Genomic DNA, 21,523 nt, shown 5'->3' on the forward strand with positions numbered 1-21,523 from the left:
CAAAACAATTATTGACTCTATCATTACAGCTCGATGAGATGCAACTAAGCGTGCAGCGCTCGGTAGAAACAGTGATTATTTACCTGCATCGTCACGACTCGATCATCGATCACCACTTCCTTTGTCAGGAAATCGGCGCCAATCGTCGCTTTGTATTGATTGGAGAAGCGTTTCGTCACATACTGGTTCATGAGCGACGTCTTTCCAACGCTGCTGTCCCCCAATATGATGACTTTAAGCAGGACCTTTTTCCTAGTTGCCATTTCGGCCTAGTAGGGCTGTTGGGAGGATGCTTTACTATTCGGAGAAGATTTTTTTTTCAGAAGGTGCACACGGTGCAAGTGCTCGCCCGTCGCGAGCTGTTATTACTCGAATGCTTCTCAGTCTTCGAAGCGGTTGCGATATGGAGTATCTACCAGCTGTAAACAAACGTGAAAACGGTCATCATATTAGCACTATTAGTGTTGGTTAAATGGGTACGTAACATTTTACTGTGAAGACACTATTTGGCGAATCACTGAGGATTTCACTATGATTATTCGTTGTAGTTACTTAGCTGGTACGATTGTAGCAGTGATATTCTTTGTGCTTATTCTCCGAATAGAGTGACGTGTGTGTATTTTGACTATCCACACGTTAATCGATCTGGTTAAATTTGATCAGGAATATTGTCCATGTCAATTTACCATGACAATGATGCAGTTTATGATCGCATATATGCTACAAGCGCAGTTTTGGTCGATTTTGAGTTAACTTCAAGAATCGTATCCAATTTTTTTATTCTATCAGCTTACTAACAAAATGAATGAACTTGTACTAAAAAGCTATTAAGTTGTTTTGTCACATTTTGAGCAAAGTGACCGCATAATAGTAACAATGAAAAAATAAATCTCAACCAACTAGTGTATTGTAGAGCTCCATAATCGTCTGGCGATGTTCCTCCAGTTTTCCCGAACATTTAGGGTTCCTAGGTTCGATTCAACCGCGTGCAACCAGCGTGTTCGTGGCCTTCCACGAAGTCGTCGGCCTATATCCGGTTCTCTGTAGAATATTGTTTTTGCTATTCTTTCTTCCGACATTCGCACCAAGTGATCAGCCTACAGAAGTCTACCGTATTTTATACTATTACAATATTTTCTTTTATGTACACATGATACAGCTCGTGATTCATGTGTCTGCGCCAAACACCATTTTCTAGTTTCTCTTCGAGTGTTGTACACAGCATTTTTCGCTCAAAACCCCCGAAAGCTTTCCGGTCCCCCTCTTTTAACGTCCACGTCTCGTGTCCGTGAAGGGTCACTGGTAGTGGTAGTCACCATACACATAATACAAAATGTAGGAGGGATGAATAGTCTTATTGTTGGACTATATTTTAGAATATTTTCTTCGGGTTCGACTACGATGTATGTATTACTCAAACAACATCGCGAAAGTCATAGCAGGCGGAGTCATTGATACACATTGTCGGTCAGTTAAACAACACGACTTTTTGTTACGAAATTGTGATTTTGGTGACTTCAACCTTGCGGGCGTTGCTTGGACTCTGATTCATAGTGAAGATTTCTTTGTCCAGATTATATGGTCTCCACCGATGTGCTTTACTACAGGTGTGGTCCAAACTACAGTGACTATAATAGCAGTGTCGTCAAGTGTCAGAATTGGAACAGAATCGTCTGTCATTTCCATACAAATGCGCGTTCCAAACGAGCAGGAGACCTGTCAAACGTAACACATGACGTTACTCTTCTTATAGGACTCTAGTCCAAACCATAAAGTAGTATTTGTTCAACGAACTTTCGCTCTTTTGAGAGAGAAACTCTCAGCTGGGTTGCCGAAGATGGCCGAAGGCGACCGAATGTGACGTCACGTCTGGCATACTCAGTACATTTTTCATAACAGACGTGACGTTTCACTCGGACCACCCACTGTGGGTGGCAATGTTTACGTTATTTTTTCGACTAATACAGACTCGGGGCATTTTGGCCCACACCTTTACTGAAGCACATCGGGTCTCCACTTTTCATCAGGAAGGGGTTCAAGAGAAGACAATGTGAGCCACCCACCTCGAGTTTGCATCGGTGGTGACGAAATCGAGGTGGTAGAAGAATTTGTGTACTTGGGCTCACGAATGACTGCCGAAAATGATACCAGCAGAGAAATTCGGAGACGCATAGTGGCTGGAAATCGTACGTACTTTGGACTCCGCAAGACGCTCCGATCGAATAGAGTTCGCCGCCGTACCAAACTGACAATCTACAAAACGCTCATTAGACCGGTAGTCCTCTACGGACACGAGACCTGGAGGATGCTCGTGGAGGACCAACGCGCACTTGGAGTTTTCGAAAGGAAAGTGCTGCGTACCATCTATGGTGGGGTGCAGATGGCGGACGGTACGTGGAGGAGGCGAATGAGTCACGAGTTGCATGTAGACATGTGCGCAGGTTCGAAAATCGGCGACGGCGGCGTTTGTCAGAATTTTGCTGATTTTTTTTTGGGATATTTTCAAGACATGAACGGGAGCATCTTTTTCAGATAATTCTTCAAGTTCTTCTAAAATATTCATTACTAGCAGACCCGACGAACTTCGTTTCGCCTAAAATTGATTAATTCTCTGTTAAGTTATCGAGTTATGCCGAAATTTCTGTGTGATTTGAATGGGAGCCCCCCGTTCCAGAAGAGGGAGGGGTTTCGAACCACCACAGAAACATATCCTCCCTTCCAAAACCTCTACATGCTAGATTTGGTTCCATTTGCTTGATTAATTCTCGAGTTATTAAGAAATCTGTGTTTCATTTGTTTGAGAGCTTCCCTTTCCAAAGGGGGAGAGGTCTCTAACCATCTTAAAAACCTTCCCTGGCTCCAAAAACCCCTACATACAAATTTTCACACCGATCGATTCAGCAGTTTCCGAGTCCATAAGGGTCAGACAGACAGAAATTCATTTTTATGTATATACTAGCAGACCCGACAAACTTCGTTTCGCCTAAAATTGATTTATTCTCTGCTTAATTCTCGAGTTATGCAGAATTTTTTGTTTCATTTGTATGGGAGCCCCCCTTTCCAAAGGAAGGAGGGGTCTCGAACCATCTTAAGAACCTTCCCTGGCCCCAAAAACCTCTGCATACAAAATTTTCACGCCGATCGGTTCAGTAGTTTCGGAGTCTATAAGGTTCAGACAGACAGAAATTCATTTTTATGTATATAGATATAAGATATATAATATATAGAAGAGAAGATTGGAAATTATTTGCGTATTTTCCACAGGAACTACTTTGAAGCTTTTTGTAATTCCCAAAATTCGGAATAATAATTTGGAATTTACATAAGAAACTATTCAAAACTTTCACGAGAAATAGTTCCAAATTTTTATAGGAAATTGTTTGGAAATTCTCGGAAAGTTCCTGTTGAGTTTTTGTTGAGTATTTTGTAAAATTTACACTGAACATTTTTCGAAATATCCGCGGGAGATTCTGAGGAGTTTTAACGGGAAACTTTCTGGAATTTTCACAAGAAATATACCACGGGAGATTTTTTTTATTTTAAAGGAAATTGTAGGAAATAGAAAATTATGGAAAATTCTTTGGAATTTCCACGAGGAATATTCCGGAATTTCTACATCGAGGTAATCATTCTACTACCTGGAAAACCCTGTAAAAAACATGGAAAAATCCGAGAATTTCTGATACAATCCAAATTAAAACATGAAAAAAATCAAACAATTTTAAAATTGAACACGTACAGTAACCTGCATAATAAAAAGCCCACTTGCCGTTTTTCATACAAAATGGTCAACTTTGTAGATCTAGATCTCGATTGCGTGTGAACCAATTTTGCTGGAAATTTGACCATAGCTCAGATATAACTTGAATTTTACCACACCTAAATGAATTTTTGATGGAATTCCGAATGGATTTTCCAAAGGAATTTTTAAAGGAATTTTCAAAGAAATGTCTAAAGGTATTCTCGAACGATTTCCTAAAAGAATTTCCAAAGCATTCCTCAGACGGATTCCAAGATAAATTACTGAATAAATAACTATGGCAATTTTAAACGAATTTCCGAAGGTTCAAAAGAAGATGCAGAAGAGATGATGAAAGAAACTCTTAAGAAATGTCCAAAGGAATTTCCGGAGAAGTTACTGGAGGAATTTCCAAAACAAATGCGGGAAATAATCTTCTCTAGGGATTCCCGAAATAATTTCCAAACAAATTCGTAAAGGAATTTCCGAAGGAATCGCCAAAGGAATTTTCGTAGGACGGATATTGGGGATTTTTTAGGAATTCATTCAAACCGTAACAATTCCTTAAGGTGTTTTCTAAAGTTTTCGTAAAAAAGGTTTGAATAAATTCCTTAAAAATCCCCAAGGAATTAAAAATAATCCGAAGCATTTTCCGAATGTATCTCCAGTAAAAGCAGAAATACTAAAACGCTAGTGGCGCTGCATCCATTAAAATTATTTCGCCATTGAAAATTATTTTGCTTCAATTATTCAAGCATTAACTTGGCCTATGTTGTCTATCATTTTGTAGTGTATGATTAGTTGCATCAACAATATTAACAACACTTATAGTAACGGGTGTTTTGGCTGCTACGTTTGACCACACGAACTGGAGCGGCATTAGCAGTTTTATACTTTTGCATCAACTGTATTTTCTAAAGGAATCCCTTAAAACATTTTCGAGGAATGCATTTACAAAGGAATCGTCAAATGCTTTTCTGAAGGAATATTTGTACGAAGTTCTAAAGGAATTCCCGAAGAAAGTCCCAAGCAAAATTTTCTGTAATTACCAAATTAAAATCTATTCAATTTTCGAAGAAATTTTAAAAGATTATCTGAAGAAATCTCCAAGGTATTTTACGAAGGAAACCCTAAACGAATTTCTTAATGAAATTCTAGAAGAAAATTCTGAAGTAGATTACGAAGCAATTCTTACCCGATCAAGAATGCATAACAAAATTATAACAAGGGGAGTTTTTCATTTCAGAAAAATAATGTCACAAAATGTGTTATAAAATTGGCTGGTTAGTTGTTAAAATAACAAAAATTATATCAAAATTCCCTCTAGCCGTACCATAATTATATCAGAGGTTGTTACCTTCATTTCAACATTATAACAACCGTTGATATGATTATGAGGTACAAAAATCTGCTTTCATGGTAATTGCCTACATCACGTATAAAAATGTGGTACGCTACAACGCCGGATTTCCATCCATAATGTAGGCAATTAACTTTGTACTAGCTATTAACATCGATCATTGATTCAAGTTATACTGGAGGTGATTACCTCCGCTTTTTGCAAATATCAAAAAATGTAGGCAATTATTTTGTGTAAATATACATAACTAATATTGTTATAATTTTGATATGAAATAAAACTGGCCGAAGACACATTTTTATCGAATTATCTAATTATAACACACGTTGTTTTAAATAACAACCATTGATAGAATTGAGTTATAATTTTGTTATGTATTCCTGATCGGGTAGAATGCCCTCTTCGAATGAATTTCCTGTTTTAATTCCTGGATAAATTTTCGAAGGAATACCTGAAGGAATTTTTGATTGAAGGTTTTTTTAAAGTAAAATCACGAGTCAGGGCTGTAAAGCAAGACCATGCAGAAGGTGGTTGGGTTCGATTCCCGATCAGGTCTAGGAAATTTTCTTGACTGTCCTGGGCATATAAATGTATGATCGTGTTAAGAAAATTATTTTGAGCTTTTTAGTGGTATGTCTTCACTTGTCATAAGACGAGTTTGTACAATCCCATTTAATTCCACCACTTAATTGTACCTTGACAAATACGTATTTCGACCTCAAAAGTAAGGTCGTCTTCAGTGTCTCGTACTTGACTCGACTCAGTCGAGTTACTGTTGAGGTCGAAATACGTATCAGTCAAGGTACAATTAAGTGGTGGAATTAAATGGGATTGTACAAACTCGTCTTATGACAAGTGTATGATCGTGTTTGGCTCATGATAAACGAATGCAAGAATGGTAATTCTTTATAGAAACATCTTTAACAACTGTGGAAGTGCTTAACCAATAAATGCTTAATGTTGTTTTAAAACAACAGATCGTAAATACGTTTAATGTTAATGATTTTAATGGTTGTTTACGTGAAAAATAGTTTCGACGGATTTAAAAAAAACCGTCTTGCACCTTTAAGGGTTAATGAACACTGTGAGGCGACAATGTCCTAGTGAGAGATGTGATGTTGCCAAAAAAAAGAAATAGGAAACGAGAAAAAAATGTTGTGGGACCATCACTATTTTTTTATGATGTGGGGATCATTCGGGAAACTCTACGGAAATTCGATTGAATCTTCGAAATTTCGACGGAAAATTCTACGGAGTCCTTCAAATGTGAATCGGCGTGGTAAAATATACATCAGCGGAGAGAAAAATTTCACACGGCGGCGCGCCGATGCAAAAATGTCGGCGGCAGCGGCGTGCCAAAAACAGTCGGCGGCGGCGGCGTGGCGCGGCGGCGCACACATCTAGTTGCATGAGCTGCTGGGAGAACCATCCATCGTTCACACCGCGAAAATCGGTGCGGTGGGCCGGGCACGTAGCCAGAATGTCGGACAGTAACCCGGTGAAAATGGTTCTCGACAACGATCCGACGGGCACAAGGAGGCGAAGTGCGCAGCGGGAAAGGTGGATCGATCAGGTGGAAGATGACTTGCGGACCCTTTGTAGACTGCGTGGTTGGCGACTCGTAGTCATGGACCGAGCCGAATGGAGAAGACTCTTATATACCGCACAGGCCACTTCGGTCTTAGTCTGAATAAATAATAATAACTTTTCATCATGGAGTCATCAAGTTTCTTGACAGATGTAGTTCTGCAGTTATGTTCAAGATCAACAACTAATAAGAACAACCGCTCTTTGGATCTTGCTTCGTGAGCAGCTATGATACTGACGCATTAAAGCATTAGCTCAAATGTATCACACGTCTTGGCTTATGTTGTAGATTTACGTACATGAGAAACTCATAGAGAAATGATTACCATCGTTTAGGGTATTGGCAAAAGTATCGGCCTTCGACACAATACGATATCTGCAAACTGTTATCTACCAAGATTGCCAGTGATTTTTTTTTGATGAATTCCACTCGGCGCTGTCCACGACTTACGTGGTCAATTAGGAACCCACTGAGCCACGCGACTTATGCGACCGATCCATGATCTCACTGCTGTAACATCAGCGGCTAATTCATCCCAATAAGATGTAGATCTGGAACCGGGCCCATAAGCTGTTGGAAAACGAGGGAAACCACCTCACAAAGAACAAAGAACACTTGAGTTCCCTCTACTCCATTCTATGCAGGCTACTGTCTGATACTTCTGCCAGCAGCTACAGCTCTCTTAATTGCAACAACAGGTATTATATACAATAGACTGGCCCAGAAAATAAAAAGTTGTCGAATTCCACGGGGCACAGGACTGTGTATTTTGGTGAGAAAATCAATCTCTCAAAATTTCAGCTCAATCGCTTTTTGCATAAGCTGACGCATTTGATTTGAAGTTTGTATAGGGATTTCAGTCAAAATATATAGGAAAATATACCTCCGTCACTCATTCGAACTGGAAATTGGTTCTGATTGCTCGATTGAGCTCAGATTTGCAAAAAGGGCAGTTGGTATGTTATCCAAAATTACCCAATCCGGCTTCTTCGAGTGCCGCAGTAAACAAACTACTTTTTCAGCTCTGTTCAAAAAGTCAGAAACCGAGCGCTCGGCTGTGCAGATCTCAGCAAAAGAAAAACAAAAAATCCGGACTGAACGATGTTTAGATTAGTTGATACTTCACAGCAGCGCCAGAACTTGTCTGACATTTTCTTAACAAAGTCGATTTTTTTTCAGTTTCGGCTAGTTGGTGAAGATCGTGTGTCGGAAGCCGCACGGATTCAAGTCGAAGATCATCTTTAACAGCTTGTTTTGCTTGACTTGCAGACGTCGCAGATGAGGTAGAGCACAGTTTTGCCATACGGAACAACCGTATGTAAGGATTGGTCTGAAAACACATTTGAAGAGCAGCAGTTTATTGGCTAGTTGAAGAGACGATCTTCGGTTGATCAGCGAGTACAAAGAACGCATCAGACCATTGACTTTGTTGATGCTTTGATTTATGTGTTTGTCGAACAGCAGCTTTTGGTCCATCGTCAGTCCCAGGTATCTGACCTAGCTCTCCCATGGAATTTCAATTCCGTTGACTTTAACTCCAGATGTAGGAAGACGTGATGGAGCCCTACTTCGTGTGAAAAGATTGCCTGAGTTTTCGATGCGTTTGTTTTAATGCGCCACTTCTGTCGGAACTCTTCAAGCTTATTCTGTGCATGCTGCAGTTTACAGATGATAATTTGAGGATCTTCGCCCGAAGCAAGGAAAGCCGTGTCGTCCGCAAAAAAAAAGGATAAACATGTTGTAGAGCGTGGGGCTTAAGTATTCGCTTAAGCATGATTTTCCTTATCCCATCCAGACCAGGTGCCTTTTTATTCTTAAGCAGATGGATAATATATAAATCATAATAAATAAATCTCACTGGGTTTAGTGAGAGTAGATGGTTCATTGTTCAACTTGTTGAATCACTCGGGAGCGTGTTGTTATACGCTGAAGCAAAATTTTCAACCAGCGTTTGAGCTTTCTCTTTATTAGAAACCCTGACTTGGTTCTCCAATCCGCAAAGGAGGTTGCGTAGGTTTTTACTAATTCTCCAGAACTTCTTGCCACCGTGAGACAAGTCACAAATAGTTCTCGTATTTGTTGGGGGAGGACGTCAACGACTCTTTTGAGGAAAGGATCTTTAGAACGGTCGAATTTCCTCCGATGAACATCCCTGAGTCGGATCAGTACATAGCTTTGTTTGGTTAGGAAGTTCCCGTTTTTTAGGAAAGGTAGTTGCATTTTGGAACTGACTCAGCTTCAGCTGCCAACAGTGCTGATACGAAAACATTAAAAGTCTTGTCGATTTTTTCGTGGTGTCCAAAATGTTTAGCAGAACCGAAGAAAGATCAAGTCTTCATTTGACAATGTTTGTAAAGCAGTGCCAGTCAGCACGATGATAATTTTTATATTGGTGAACTTGAAGCTGGACTGGTCTTCCTTTATCAATGCCGAATACCACTGAAAAGTGGTCTGACGAGAGCTCCTCAACCGTTCGTGGTACAGACATGTTAATCTGGTTGTTTGATTGGACCAGGTCTAGAATGGAGCGACTTATTCCGTTGGGAGAAACTCGAGTGTAACTACCTGGATGATGTATGAGGAAGTTCGAGTTTTCATATTCCTGAAAGAGTATTTCGTCAGCTTTATTTTTCCTTGAACAATTCCAATGACGGTGTCTAGAATTGAAATTTCCTACTACAAAGAACGGTTCCGTAAATCTAGTATGTTTACGGATATCACGCTTGGATCTTTTGAGGATTGTACGATTTGAAGAACCGGGAAGTAAGCTGCAATAATGCGGACAGGATTTGGACCATTTCTCATTGATATACTAATGGCCTCAACCGCCTTGGTGTCTAGCCCATCGTCAAGAGTGAATACAATTCCTTTGCAAATAAAGCAGGGTGGCCACTGAAAGTCGATTTTCAAATTCCCGGTTTTTTCCCGCTGTTCCCGGTAAGTTTTGTAAAATTTTCCCGGTTTTAATTTAACTTAAAAAAAATCAGGGTAAGAGTTTTTTTTACCCTTATACTTAAATTATTAATTAAATAATTTGAACAAAGATTTAACCCGAAGACAATCTTCGTTTCCGACCAAAATAATTATTCGGTTTTCTAAAAAAGATTTAAACAAATTTTTGGCAATCAAAACATTCGATTCGTAATTCATTCTATTTTTCTTTTTTTAATTTCTAGAAGTAATATCTAGAAAGCAAATCTTGGATTTTTTTTATTGGAACTTTAAACGTTCCCGCTTCGCCTTATAAGCAGGTGGTTGTAGGTTCAATTCCAGACTCGTCCCTTTCCTACTTTGTATTTCTATCATAGTTATTTCTGTGTCTTACGTTCTACCAAAACGATTCCTACTGTTAAATCCTTCCACACCAACAATTCCAAAACCTCCCGTGGTACCTATAAGAAGTCGTAGAGTTCTCTGCCTCTTTCTTAAGTAGGTGTCCAACTAGCCATCCTTCTCCCTCCTCAGCATTCACAAGGACGTGGCTAGGATAGATCTCGTCTATTGTAGAGTGCATTGCTTTCATCTAAGAGATGGTGATTAGTCCCAAATCAATATCAGGGGTAACGGATGAAAGTGATGCTACTCTAATACAGTAGTCTTGGCTTGTACCACCTACGAATTTGTGCGAATTGCTCAATGCTAATGCTATTTGCGAAAAAAAAAATACTTAACTAAAGATATTTTACTCTTTAGAATATTATAGACATATTCATGATATATTAAAAAATTACCATTTTCAATGATTTGTAGAATTTTTAAATATAATTCCAATCAACTCTTGAACATGTATTAAAATATATATTATTTACCATATTCATTTATATTCAAATTCTGTACAGTTGGAAATTACATGCAAAAAACAGATGTACATACAAAGGCAAACTTGGACATTAGAAGAATAACGTAAAGATAATAACATTCATTTGAAAAAATGAATATTTCAATATTCAATTCTATTCTTTTATATCTTATAATATTTATTATATATAGCCGGGGTAAATTACTCATATTTTTGCCCAAGTTTTTGTTTAACAGATATAATTAATCACAAATCGTTTAGGTCCTATACTAGACGATATCCCTCAACCCCATAACTGAGGATATCCTACAACAAATGTACACATAAGTACAAAATATCGCAAGTCAGTCAAAAAGCCGATTACTCGAAATTGGAATCAAAATGATCTAGAAGCAAATGAACCGGAAAAACTTCTTTTTTTTATACCTCGCACATTATGTACTAAAATCAAATAACTCAGTTAGAATGCGACTGAATAATGAAAATTAAAGAGTAAATCTTTCCCTTTATATGAACTTCATTGAACACTTTGAAGAATTTTGAATGTAAGTTGTCCAAAATTTATTTTTTACCGGTTCATGTTCTGAATTCCCGGTTTTTCCCGCTTTTTTTCCCGGTGACTTCAATTTCCCGTCTTTTTCCCGCTTTTCCCGTTTTTCCCGGTTCGGTGGCCACCCTGATAAAGATAGCAATACCACCTCCGCGATTCGCAGCATCAGTTAAGCAATCCAAGCGCACCAAGGAAAAGTTGTTGTGGTTCATGGAAATACTCGGGTTAAACCACGTTTCGGTTACAACTACTATATGAATGTTTTCGGGTAGAAGAAAATAGCAAAAGAATAACAAACTTTACCATTAATACAGGGTGTTCAATAAGTTCGAATACAAATGTTTGATCATTGTGTTTGTAAGCCCAATGTACATAGGGTTTCTTACCCCATTCCCGGCCTAACATGCGTACGACTGCATTATTTAATTGATATTTATGACAGGAAGCAACTTTTTTCGAAATTTGTAGGCTGTATAATACTGCATTGGGGTTCACTTCTGCTTAAAAAATAGCTATTCGTGCTAAATATCGTTCAAAGAAGCTTTTATTTGATTTAAATTAACGAGGTGCAGCACTCATTTCAGTCATAGCAATTTCCAATCCGGCATACAAAAAACCATTTCCCGGCCTAAGCAAAATTTCACTCAATCTCTCAACATTTTACTCTCATTCTCTCTCGGGACGGTAGAAAATGCGATGTAAACAAAAATATGCACGTTCCACGACAACAAGATGCCAGATGGTATTATTCATAATCATTTTTATTTGGTTGCGAAGATATATAAACTCATCTAAATTTCTTCCAAATACTTTAAAACAATATTTATTTCGATAAGAAAATTATTTTGAGCTTTTTAGTGGAATGTTTTCACCTGTCATAAGACGAGTTTAAGCAATCCCATTGAATTCCACCACTTAATTGTATCCTGACAGTCGAGTCAAGTACAAGACACTGAAGACGGCCTTACTGTTGAGGTCGAAATACGTATCTGTCAGGATACAATTAAGTGGTGGAATTCAATGGGATTGCTTAAACTCGTCTTATGACAGGTGAATATTTATTTCACCTTTTAAAATCGAGAGAACTATAAATAACATGATAACGTCAACATATTAGACAATTTTCCTATTAACGATGAAGTATCATTTTTATAATCCTGGCCTTTTGGCAGCTCGGTGCGGCTAGAAGTTCTTGGGCCGAGGTGAATTTTTGTTCGGTTTGTGAATACATTTTAAAATGTATTCTAGTATGTTTAAATAAGTTCTAGTGAAACGAACAAATAAGAATAATTGAAGTGCGGGTGTTTAGAATTATGGTGTGGTGATTAACAGCTTCATGCAATCGTTGTATCAAGCACTGTGACGATTTTCAGGTAGGTGTTTAATCGATAATACCGTTTTGTAAAAGTGGAAAGAATCACTCCGGCTCAGTGGTGTGGCATCGGAGAGTGAAATTTTGAATTCTACATTTTTATTTTCTACAATTGAATCAATTAGGAGTAAAACAAGTGATAGAAAAATATTGAGTATTGTGAAAAATAAATGGGAGACTTTTTAAAAATTATCAACCATAAACCTACGACTTCCAAATAGTTTAAATCATTAGTTTTCTGTGCATTGAGCCGGGAACCGGGTCCATAGGCCCAAGTAGTGATTTACCCTATTCTGTATTAGTATTGGTGTTAGCGTTAGCGGTATATATATGCTGTCGGATGTGTGTGGTGTTGACATTCTGTCACTTGTTGTTTGTTTATTACGCGCGTTGAAAATGGATTGGGACATCGTAAATAGCCGTTTTTGAAGGTCAAAATCATTGCGGCGTACTTCAAAACTGAGGTTTTGGGGACGATTGATGCCTCCAGTGGCCCGGTGCTTAGACGGAGATAAGCCCTACGTGTTCCAATAGGACGATAACTCTTTATACACGGAAATTGCGATTTTAGCCTAATATGAGGACAATTTCATCGACTTTTTGAACAAAACTTTGCGACCTACCTGCTTCTCGGATTTGAACCCTTTTAACTTTTTTGTTTGGTCCTTCATTATGTTAAAGTTGTACGAATACAAGGTCAGTAACTTGCACCAGCTCAAGACGTAATTCTCAAAATTTGGAACGAAATGCCCATGCAGACCGTGCGTGCCGCTTGCGATGGGTTTTAGAAACGTTTGAACCTCGTGAAGAAGTACAAAATAGAGGTCATTCCAAAAGAAATGTTACAAACGTTCCTTATGAACAATACTTCCAATGAAATGCAATCGGGAAAAGAAATAATTTAATCTCAATTTTTAAACATTTTTTGAAAGTGTATTCGAACTTATTGAACACCCTGTATATGAATAACAGAATAGCAAAATCTGATGTTAGTTTGTCTGATATAGTTGCTAAAATAACTAAAATAGTTCAGTGCGTGATCTCTCTTATTCCGGACAGCAGAACGATCGCGCGGTCGGCCGAATTATTGTGTTCTGCATTGCGCGGTCGGTAATAAAATTAATCAGTTCAGTGCGTGATCTCTCTTGTTCCGGACAGCAGAACGATCGCGCGATCGGTCGAATTATTATGTTCTGCATTGCGCGGCCGGTAATAAAATTAATCAGTTCAGTGCGTGTTCTATCATGTTTCGGACAGCAGAACGATCGCGCGGTGGGCCGAATTATTGTGTTCTGCATTGCGCGGCCGGTAATAAAATTAATCAGTTCAGTGCGTGATCTCTCTTGTTCCGGACAGCAGAACGATCGCGCGATCGGCCGAATTATTGTGTTCTGCATTGCGCGGCCGGTAATAAAATTAATCAGTTCAGTACGTGATCTCTCTTGTTTCGAAGCGGGCTTGGTAGTCATATGGCTACTGCTTCTGCCTCATACGCAGGAGGTCGTGGGTTCAATCCCAGGTCCGTTCCATTCTCCTACTCTGTATCTTTCTCTTTATTTCTCATGTTCTAGCAATCGCTAGAACTGGAAATGGACTTCCATACCGTTTCCATTACTATTCCTATACCGTCAACTTGAGTATTCTATCAGTAATCTGATAGAATTGGAAATGAACTTATAGAGCTCGTTTCCTACATCCAATTAGAAATTCCATCAGTTACCTTCTCCTATCTATCACATTGGCAGCTCGTTAACCAAGACGGACCTCTGCCTCTCCAACCTAACCCAGAAATTCCAACAAATTCCGCATGAACTCGTGGCAAGTGCAGAGGTATATTCGGCTTGTAGTGGGCGAGTGATTGCATCATCATTTCCTCCCCCTTCCCTATATTGACTTGCATTCTGACGTGGCAGGCGCCAGTATGACCTAACAAATGAGATCACCAGTACTAGTACATTGAAGATGTGTGCTAGTCCCAAGCAAACATCTGTTGGTTCCCTGTGCAAGAACAGCTGATCTGGTCATAATGGAGTAGCAACTACGAGCAGTCAATCAAGCTCAAGCTCTATAGTTGCTAAAATAACTAAAATAATAGCAGAAATTGTTCGAGCGAATAGCTCAAAAATAACTCATTTTGCCATTATAAGAGCAAAATATTTGCAGAAAAGAAAATATCAATATCAGTTATTATTGATATATTGAGAATGCAAATGATAAATGAATAACAAATTGTTTTATGATTGCATAATGTGTTCTTCATTTGTTGTTCTGCTCTCCCTTACAAACAAAAACATTTCATTTCATTTTTCATTTATTTAGTTAACATCTAAACAGATAACACTGAATCAACAATTTGACGCCACAATGCACGGTTCGAGGCCGCATCGTTGCAGGGTTGCTGTCCGGCATTCTTGCAACATGTCCTGCCCATTGTACCCTTCCGGCTTTAGCTACCTTCTGGATACTGGGTTCGCCGTAGAGTTGGGCGAGCTCATGGTTCATTCTTCGCCGCCACACACCGTCTTCTTGCACACCGCCGAAGATGGTCCTAAGCACCCGTCTCTCGAATACTCCGAGTGCTTGCAAGTCCTCCTCGAGCATTGTCCATGTTTCATGTCCGTAGAGGACAACCGGTCTTATAAGCGTCTTGTACATGACACATTTGGTGCGGTGGCGAATCTTTTTCGACCGCAGTTTCTTCTGGAGCCCGTAGTTCCGCCCACAAGCATGTACTTTGTCTTTGACGCATTCACCACCAGTCCAACTTTTGTTGCTTCACGTTTCAGGCGGGTGTACAGTTCTGCCACCTTTGCAAATGTTCGGCCGACAATGTCCATGTCATCCGCGAAGCAATTAAATTGACTGGATTTGTTGAAAATCGTACCCCGGCTGTTACACCCGGCTCTCCGCATGACACCTTCTAGCGCAATGTTGAACAACAGGCACGAAAGTCCATCACCTTGTCTTAGTCCCCGGCGCGATTCGAACGAACTGGAGTGTTCGCCCGAAATCTTCACACAGTTTTGCACACCATCCACCGTTGCTTTGATCAGTCTGGTAAGCTTCCCAGAGAAGCTGTTCTCGTCCATAATTTTCCATAGCTCTACGCGGTCTATACTGTCGTATGCCGTTTTGAAATCAACGAACAGATGGTGCGTTGGGACCTGGTATTCACGGCATTTTTGAAGGATTTGCCGTACAGTAGAGATCTGGTCCGTTGTCGAGCGGCCGTCAACGAAGCCGGCTTGATAACTTCCCACGAACTCGTTCACTAATGGTGACAGACGACGGAAGATGATCTGGGATATCACTTTGTAGGCGGCATTAAGGATGGTGATCGCTCGAAAGTTCTCACACTCCAGTTTGTCGCCTTTCGCCAAACAAAAATATATAAATAACTAATTACTATTATAACAAAACTTGTTGGGATGCTATTTTATGTTATTTATGAATAACATAAGAATAACTAAATCTGATATCATAGCAAAATTTGTTATTATTATGTTATTTGTTTGTTATTTACCTCTACCTCTATTTGACGTTTGGCGAAACAACTGTATTTTTTATGTCTTTACTAGCAGACCCGACGAACTTCGTTTCGCCTAAAATTAATTTAATCTCTGATTAGTTCTCGAGTTATGCAGAAATTTCTGGTTTATTTGTATGGGAGCCTTCCTTCCCAAAGAGGGGAGGGTCTCGAACCATCTTAAGAATCTTCCCCGGCCCTAAAAACCTCTGCATTAGAGTGGGGCGTCATGGTCATTTTTTCAAATCAATGGTTTTTCGAAGCCATTCTGGGTCCTGAACAACTGTGCAGAATTTGGGACCGATTGGTTGCTTCCTCGCTTCCCGCATCGCGTTCGAAGTTTGAAATTAGTATGGGAGAACGTATATTTTTGTATTTCTACTACTAGAGGTTTCAGTTCATCGTAAACCAAGTGGCACATTGCGTATAACCCAAAGGATGCCGAAAAATTTTGCTGAAGAAGGCACTTTGCTGGAACGTACACGGAAAAAGTTATAACGCTTCGAAGATTGAGTGTTCAAACCATATGCAAAAAATCGTTTATTCTGCCAGCATTGCCGAACTTACGTAGACCAATAATTTAACTGAGTGCTATTTCAAAATAATTGATCTTATAGGGCTTTAGAGCTAATTGGAGCTATCCGGAATCATTTCACAAAGAAAAAATTCCGACAAGAAGGAAGATGGGTTTTGCCCTTCGATATCCATAGGTCGTCCGGTAGTGCTAATAGCAAAAATGTAAAAAAGTACGTTTTCCCATACTAATCTCCATATAAATTGAAAACGCGATGCGGTATGCGAGGTCGCAACCAATCGAGCCCATATTTGGCATAGCTGATTTGGGTCCCAAAACGATTCAGAAAAACCTTGATCTCACTTGATCGGACGAAATTTGCGTTTTTCCATACAACTGCGCCCCACTCTACTCTGCATACATATTTTCACACAGATCGGTTCAGTAGTTTCTGAGTCTATAAGGGTCAGACATACTCATTTTTATGTATATAGATGTATATAGATAATAGAAACTTGCAGGCCTAGGCTGGCTGGTTCATCTCTTTAAAAAATCAAGAGGATGAAGCAACACTCTTATTCAACTAAAGACGTTTAGTATACTGCAAAGAAAGGACTACCCAACGTTTGGCGTTCGATCGTATACATCTGGAATGGTGTTACACTTTTTGCTGTAGTAGATCTCACAGCTATCTACTTGATGAAAAGAGCCATGAAGAAAATCAAAGTTGAAATTAACATTCCATTCTCTCTCTAATTGAGGAAATACTGATTAAATGGGCTGGGCCATTATTAATCTTCTTCAATGATTCTACATTCCATTTGGAACTTAGCCTGCTTTTCAACAGTGTTTTCCTATTAACATTTTTATAAGTAGTAATTTTGAAAGCTTGTAAGCAGTAATTAATTCAAGACTGCTTTTGCATTATTAAGCATCTTGTGTGATAACCACAATGGATACAGGAAGTCGAGAATGGTTCCCACCTGAAGATGTGTTCGACCGGACTCAGAATCAAAGTCGCAATCTTCAGTTTGCAATCCTACGTAATTTGTGATTTATTAGTAATAACGTAAACCTGGTAGTAATAAACTATTTTTCAGGTCAAGGAAGATACAGTTATTAATTTTAACAGTTGGAACGTCTTTGTCTGCAAAGCTACCTGCAGACACACTATTAAGATCCATTACAACTCCGGGAACTTAGCTTCCACTTAGAGTTAGCTTCCAGGCATCGATACGATTCAGCTTGACATACTACCTGGTCCATGATTACAATTACTCAGTGAATGTAAATTTTACAGTTTACTCACTTTCCTGTACTTCAATGATATGAAAGTGTGTCTACAAAATTTGTATCCTTTGTCACAATGCATTTCTGTTTCATAACGTCATAACTATTATTAAGTCTTGTAGCATAATAGGGCCCATTATCGAAAATGTCCATCATCCAGAACCCAAACAAGAAATAACTGGTTTTGAAAGTATTGGTTCAATAAATAAGAGTCGCAATAATTACAATAAGTTGGTCAAGCGGGTCTTCCACTGCACTACGTATTATAAGCGATACGGGCGATGTCGTCGTCTTGTTTGATGCTCTCTGAGTCACTGCTGTCTCGAAACCCTTGTTCTGATTCTGTCTACTGATTTGAAACGACACGACACAAATCCAACAGCACACAACGAATCTGAACGGTGGCGACTGAGGAACAAGTTGGTAAATAAGTTAGTCTTCCATGGCCCTGTGCACACTACCAGCAGACACTCGCAGGAATAGAAATTAGCTTATCTGTACACTGGTGTTACGTTTGTTTGCTATTGTTACTGCTTTTCGACTTCATTTTATGACCCTGAATCTGATCACTCGGATTAGCACACTGCGGATCTTTTTTTTCGCACAAGAAATAACCTTCGATCGACTATCGTAAGCACTAATTTTGTAAATTTTGGGTTCTTCACCTTGCTCGTACGTGGTTCTTTTGATAAGGGCACTACTAATTACTTCCTTCTGTGCGGACTGCGATGGCTGCATTTGTGTGACCATCAAATATAGAACCAGAAACTGAAAACAACAAACTGCACAAACACAACTATCACGCTTTCATTATGCCTTGTGCGAATGATGAAAACTTGTTATGATATTGTAAATAATGAATCATATGAACGCACATAGTAGTTATGCAGCAATGCTATGTATCAGATGCTAAAATTTTTTCAATAACGTCTCAAAAAGATATAAAAAGTTTCACAATTATGGATCAAAAACTGCGAAGAATTTGATCTGAAGCAAATATTTTTAAACTAACTCTTCTATCACTTGTTACGCTAGATATTATTTTTCTCCTCTCTCTTTGACAAAGGAATTTTACACAATCTTGTCATACGATGGTCGAAAAGGAAAAACACTGCGTCGTTTCTGCGTCAGAGAAATAACACTTTTTTTAAACTCATTACCCGAACTTCATCCCTCCAAATATTATCCATACCGTGTAGAATATTTCCGATATTTTTCACACTTTTCAGCCCACTTTTGACCAGCTACGTTCGCGATAATTTTTGTTGAATCACTTTTGCTCTTACTGCTACTTCTTTCTCCACCACCATCAGTCGAAAACTGAATCACTGATCCTTATGCAAGGTACGAGTTACGTTCTATGCAGCCACCAGACCACCAATCATGACTTCTTTAGTGTTTGAAAACATAAACAATGTGCTCACTGGTGTGCGTGGTTCACTGAAACTACTTGTTTGACATAAAGGAAATTCAGAAAACTTCAGATATTTTAGAACATTTTGTTAAAAAACTCACCGGACACCGATGTTGTTGGAAGCTTGATCTTATTAAACGTTTGAAACAAAATCTAATAATTCTAACACAACTAAGCCGTATACTGTACCTACCTATGACTAAAGTCATTGGATTACACGAACGTGAAACCAAAGGTCCGCTCCCTGCTGGAAAGTGTTGTTGTTTTGACGTATTGAAGAGCGAAAAAAAGGCAATAATCAATTTGCTCACCAGGTGGCGGTATTGAGCTTTGCGAGAAGATTTTCTTCACCAGAGAGCAGCACTATAGGATAACATCGCACGTAGGTCATGATGCTGCCATCTTTGATTAGAATATGGAGCTTTGAAAATCGATCTCAGGTGGCGATAGTATTTTTAGAATGCAAATGGCTGCGTACTGCACGACACTGAAAATAATAAGCAGAATCGTACACTGATAATAAAATGCATATTTTTTGATCAGTTGGTTTTATTAAAAAATAAGTGCTCATTTTTGTTAATAGGACGAGACCAGTGGCATTCTAGCTAAAATTCCGCTTGAGGCCCTTTCAAATCATTTCAACAACACTTGTACACCTGCTGGTATAAATTGCGATATTGACACTACCAAGCGAGAGGTGGCGATGCTTCGTTTTTATATCAATGTAATTTTGCATATACAGCAGTGACAACTGTCGTTGAATAGCGTAAGTTTTGAATGTTACTTTTGTACACTCTAGGTGGAGAGCAGTCATAAAGAAATTTGTAGTAAACCGCTTGAGTTTAGTATTTTTTTTTTTTTAACTTTATATTTGTTTCTTAGTTGTTAATGTTAATATAAAATATATAGTTGTCCAATCCTAATACATTTTCATGAGTTTCTATATGATAACTGAAAAATTGACCTAATTGTTTTATAATACAATCCCTTGACGTTCTATTAAGGTTCTTCAATTCTGGGTAAATAAACTCCTCTGGTTCAATTCTTGCTAGTCTGGGTTCGATGCTCAGAAGTTGTCTTCGTTGGAACCTCCAGATGTCACAGACTCGTTGACATCGAAACAGCTTGTGTATCGTGGTTTCTAGTTCTCCTGGACATGTTTCACAGTATGGATTGTCTACTACGCCTCGTTGGTACAGCAGCTCACGATGTTTAATTTTTTTGTGCATAACCACAAACCAGTTGGATTTCTGCAGAGATGTCAAAGATTTGCTATGCAGATGTTTGAAGATAGTTCTCCAGTCTCGATGCTCCGCTGCTACAAATCCAGGGTCCGGTTTCAAACTCAGATAATGAAGATAGATCGCTTGAGACGTTGGTGTGTTTACCAAATAAATCGGCAATTGAGTCAATTCCATTCTTAGTTCAGAGATGTGACTAAACATAGCTGGAATGGGGTTGTTTGGATTTTGTAATAAACTATTCAAGAAAGGCAGCTGGTGAACCAGACTTATTAACCTATTTAAAAGTAGCGATTTTGCTTTTGTCTCAGGACAGTGAAGATTGAGGCCACCTCTGGACTTCGGGAGAATTATGTTTGCAAATGCTACTCTTCGTAAGTTTTGCCCATACCAAATGAATTTTCCAATCTCTGCTTTAATTTTGTTAGCGAATTTTCTTGTAAGAGGGATGTTCGAAGCCATATACCATACTTTTGAGTTGATATAGGAATTAATCAAAATTATTTTTTGAACTAGATTTAGCTTTCTTGGATGATGCAGCCACAAGCGGATTCGTAGACCATTTAGGACCGCTTGCCAGTAAACTTTCTGTGCTTGTTTGATGTTGTCCCGAACTGCACTCCTAGGATTTTTATGTAGTTCTCAATGTTAAGCCATTCCGTATTTCCCGTAAGTTTGACATTCCCGATCAATGCAGCAACAGTTTTTTGTGTGTTCAAAATGGCAACAGAGACGATTCCGAAGTTTTTGAAGATATTAACGACTTTTACTACTGCTTGTTCGTCTGTTCGTCATCGTCTGCATACGCATTCAGCACAGCGTTGGGAAATCGTAGAGAAATAGTGTCAAGAAACGGTTGTAGGTACAAGACGAACAGGTACATAGACAGTGGATCTCCCTGCCGTACCGAACGATTGATCTTGATTTCATGTGTTAAGTGTCCATTGACCATGATTTTTAAATATGATTGACTTCAAATCTGAACGAGAAAGTCGACGAAATTCGGTTTGAAATTCATCCTATCCAAGGTTTGCTTCAAAAATTGGTGGCTTACTCGATCAAACGCATGGTCCAGATCGAAGGAAACTAGCAGTGAACTTCTACGTGTATGCTTCAGTTGACAGATTTTG

The 21,523-nt window shown here is 38.9% G+C and overlaps 1 protein-coding gene across 3 annotated transcripts in view; it reads right to left on the bottom strand.

Annotated features, from left to right (window-relative positions):
- The window catches only part of LOC134227579 (ras-related protein rab7), a 41,423-nt gene extending 22,335 nt beyond the window's left edge, over positions 1 to 19,088 (bottom strand). Inside the window, exons 1-2 of one of the 3 annotated variants that reach the window (XM_062709169.1) lie at positions 18,931 to 19,088; positions 84 to 419 (exon numbers count right to left, since the gene is read on the bottom strand). In XM_062709169.1, coding sequence (XP_062565153.1) covers positions 84 to 263 — 180 coding nt within the window. In that variant the 5' untranslated portion in view covers positions 264 to 419; positions 18,931 to 19,088. Of the gene's footprint in view, positions 1 to 83; positions 420 to 17,963; positions 18,134 to 18,403; positions 18,535 to 18,930 lie in introns of those variants that run through there. The other 2 variants (XM_062709175.1, XM_062709183.1) reach the window with 2 other exon arrangements.
- Positions 19,089 to 21,523: the final 2,435 nt, after the last annotated feature.

This window comes from Armigeres subalbatus, chromosome 1 (assembly GCF_024139115.2).
Source record: "Armigeres subalbatus isolate Guangzhou_Male chromosome 1, GZ_Asu_2, whole genome shotgun sequence".
In the NCBI taxonomy this organism is placed as follows: Eukaryota; Metazoa; Arthropoda; class Insecta; order Diptera; family Culicidae; genus Armigeres; species Armigeres subalbatus.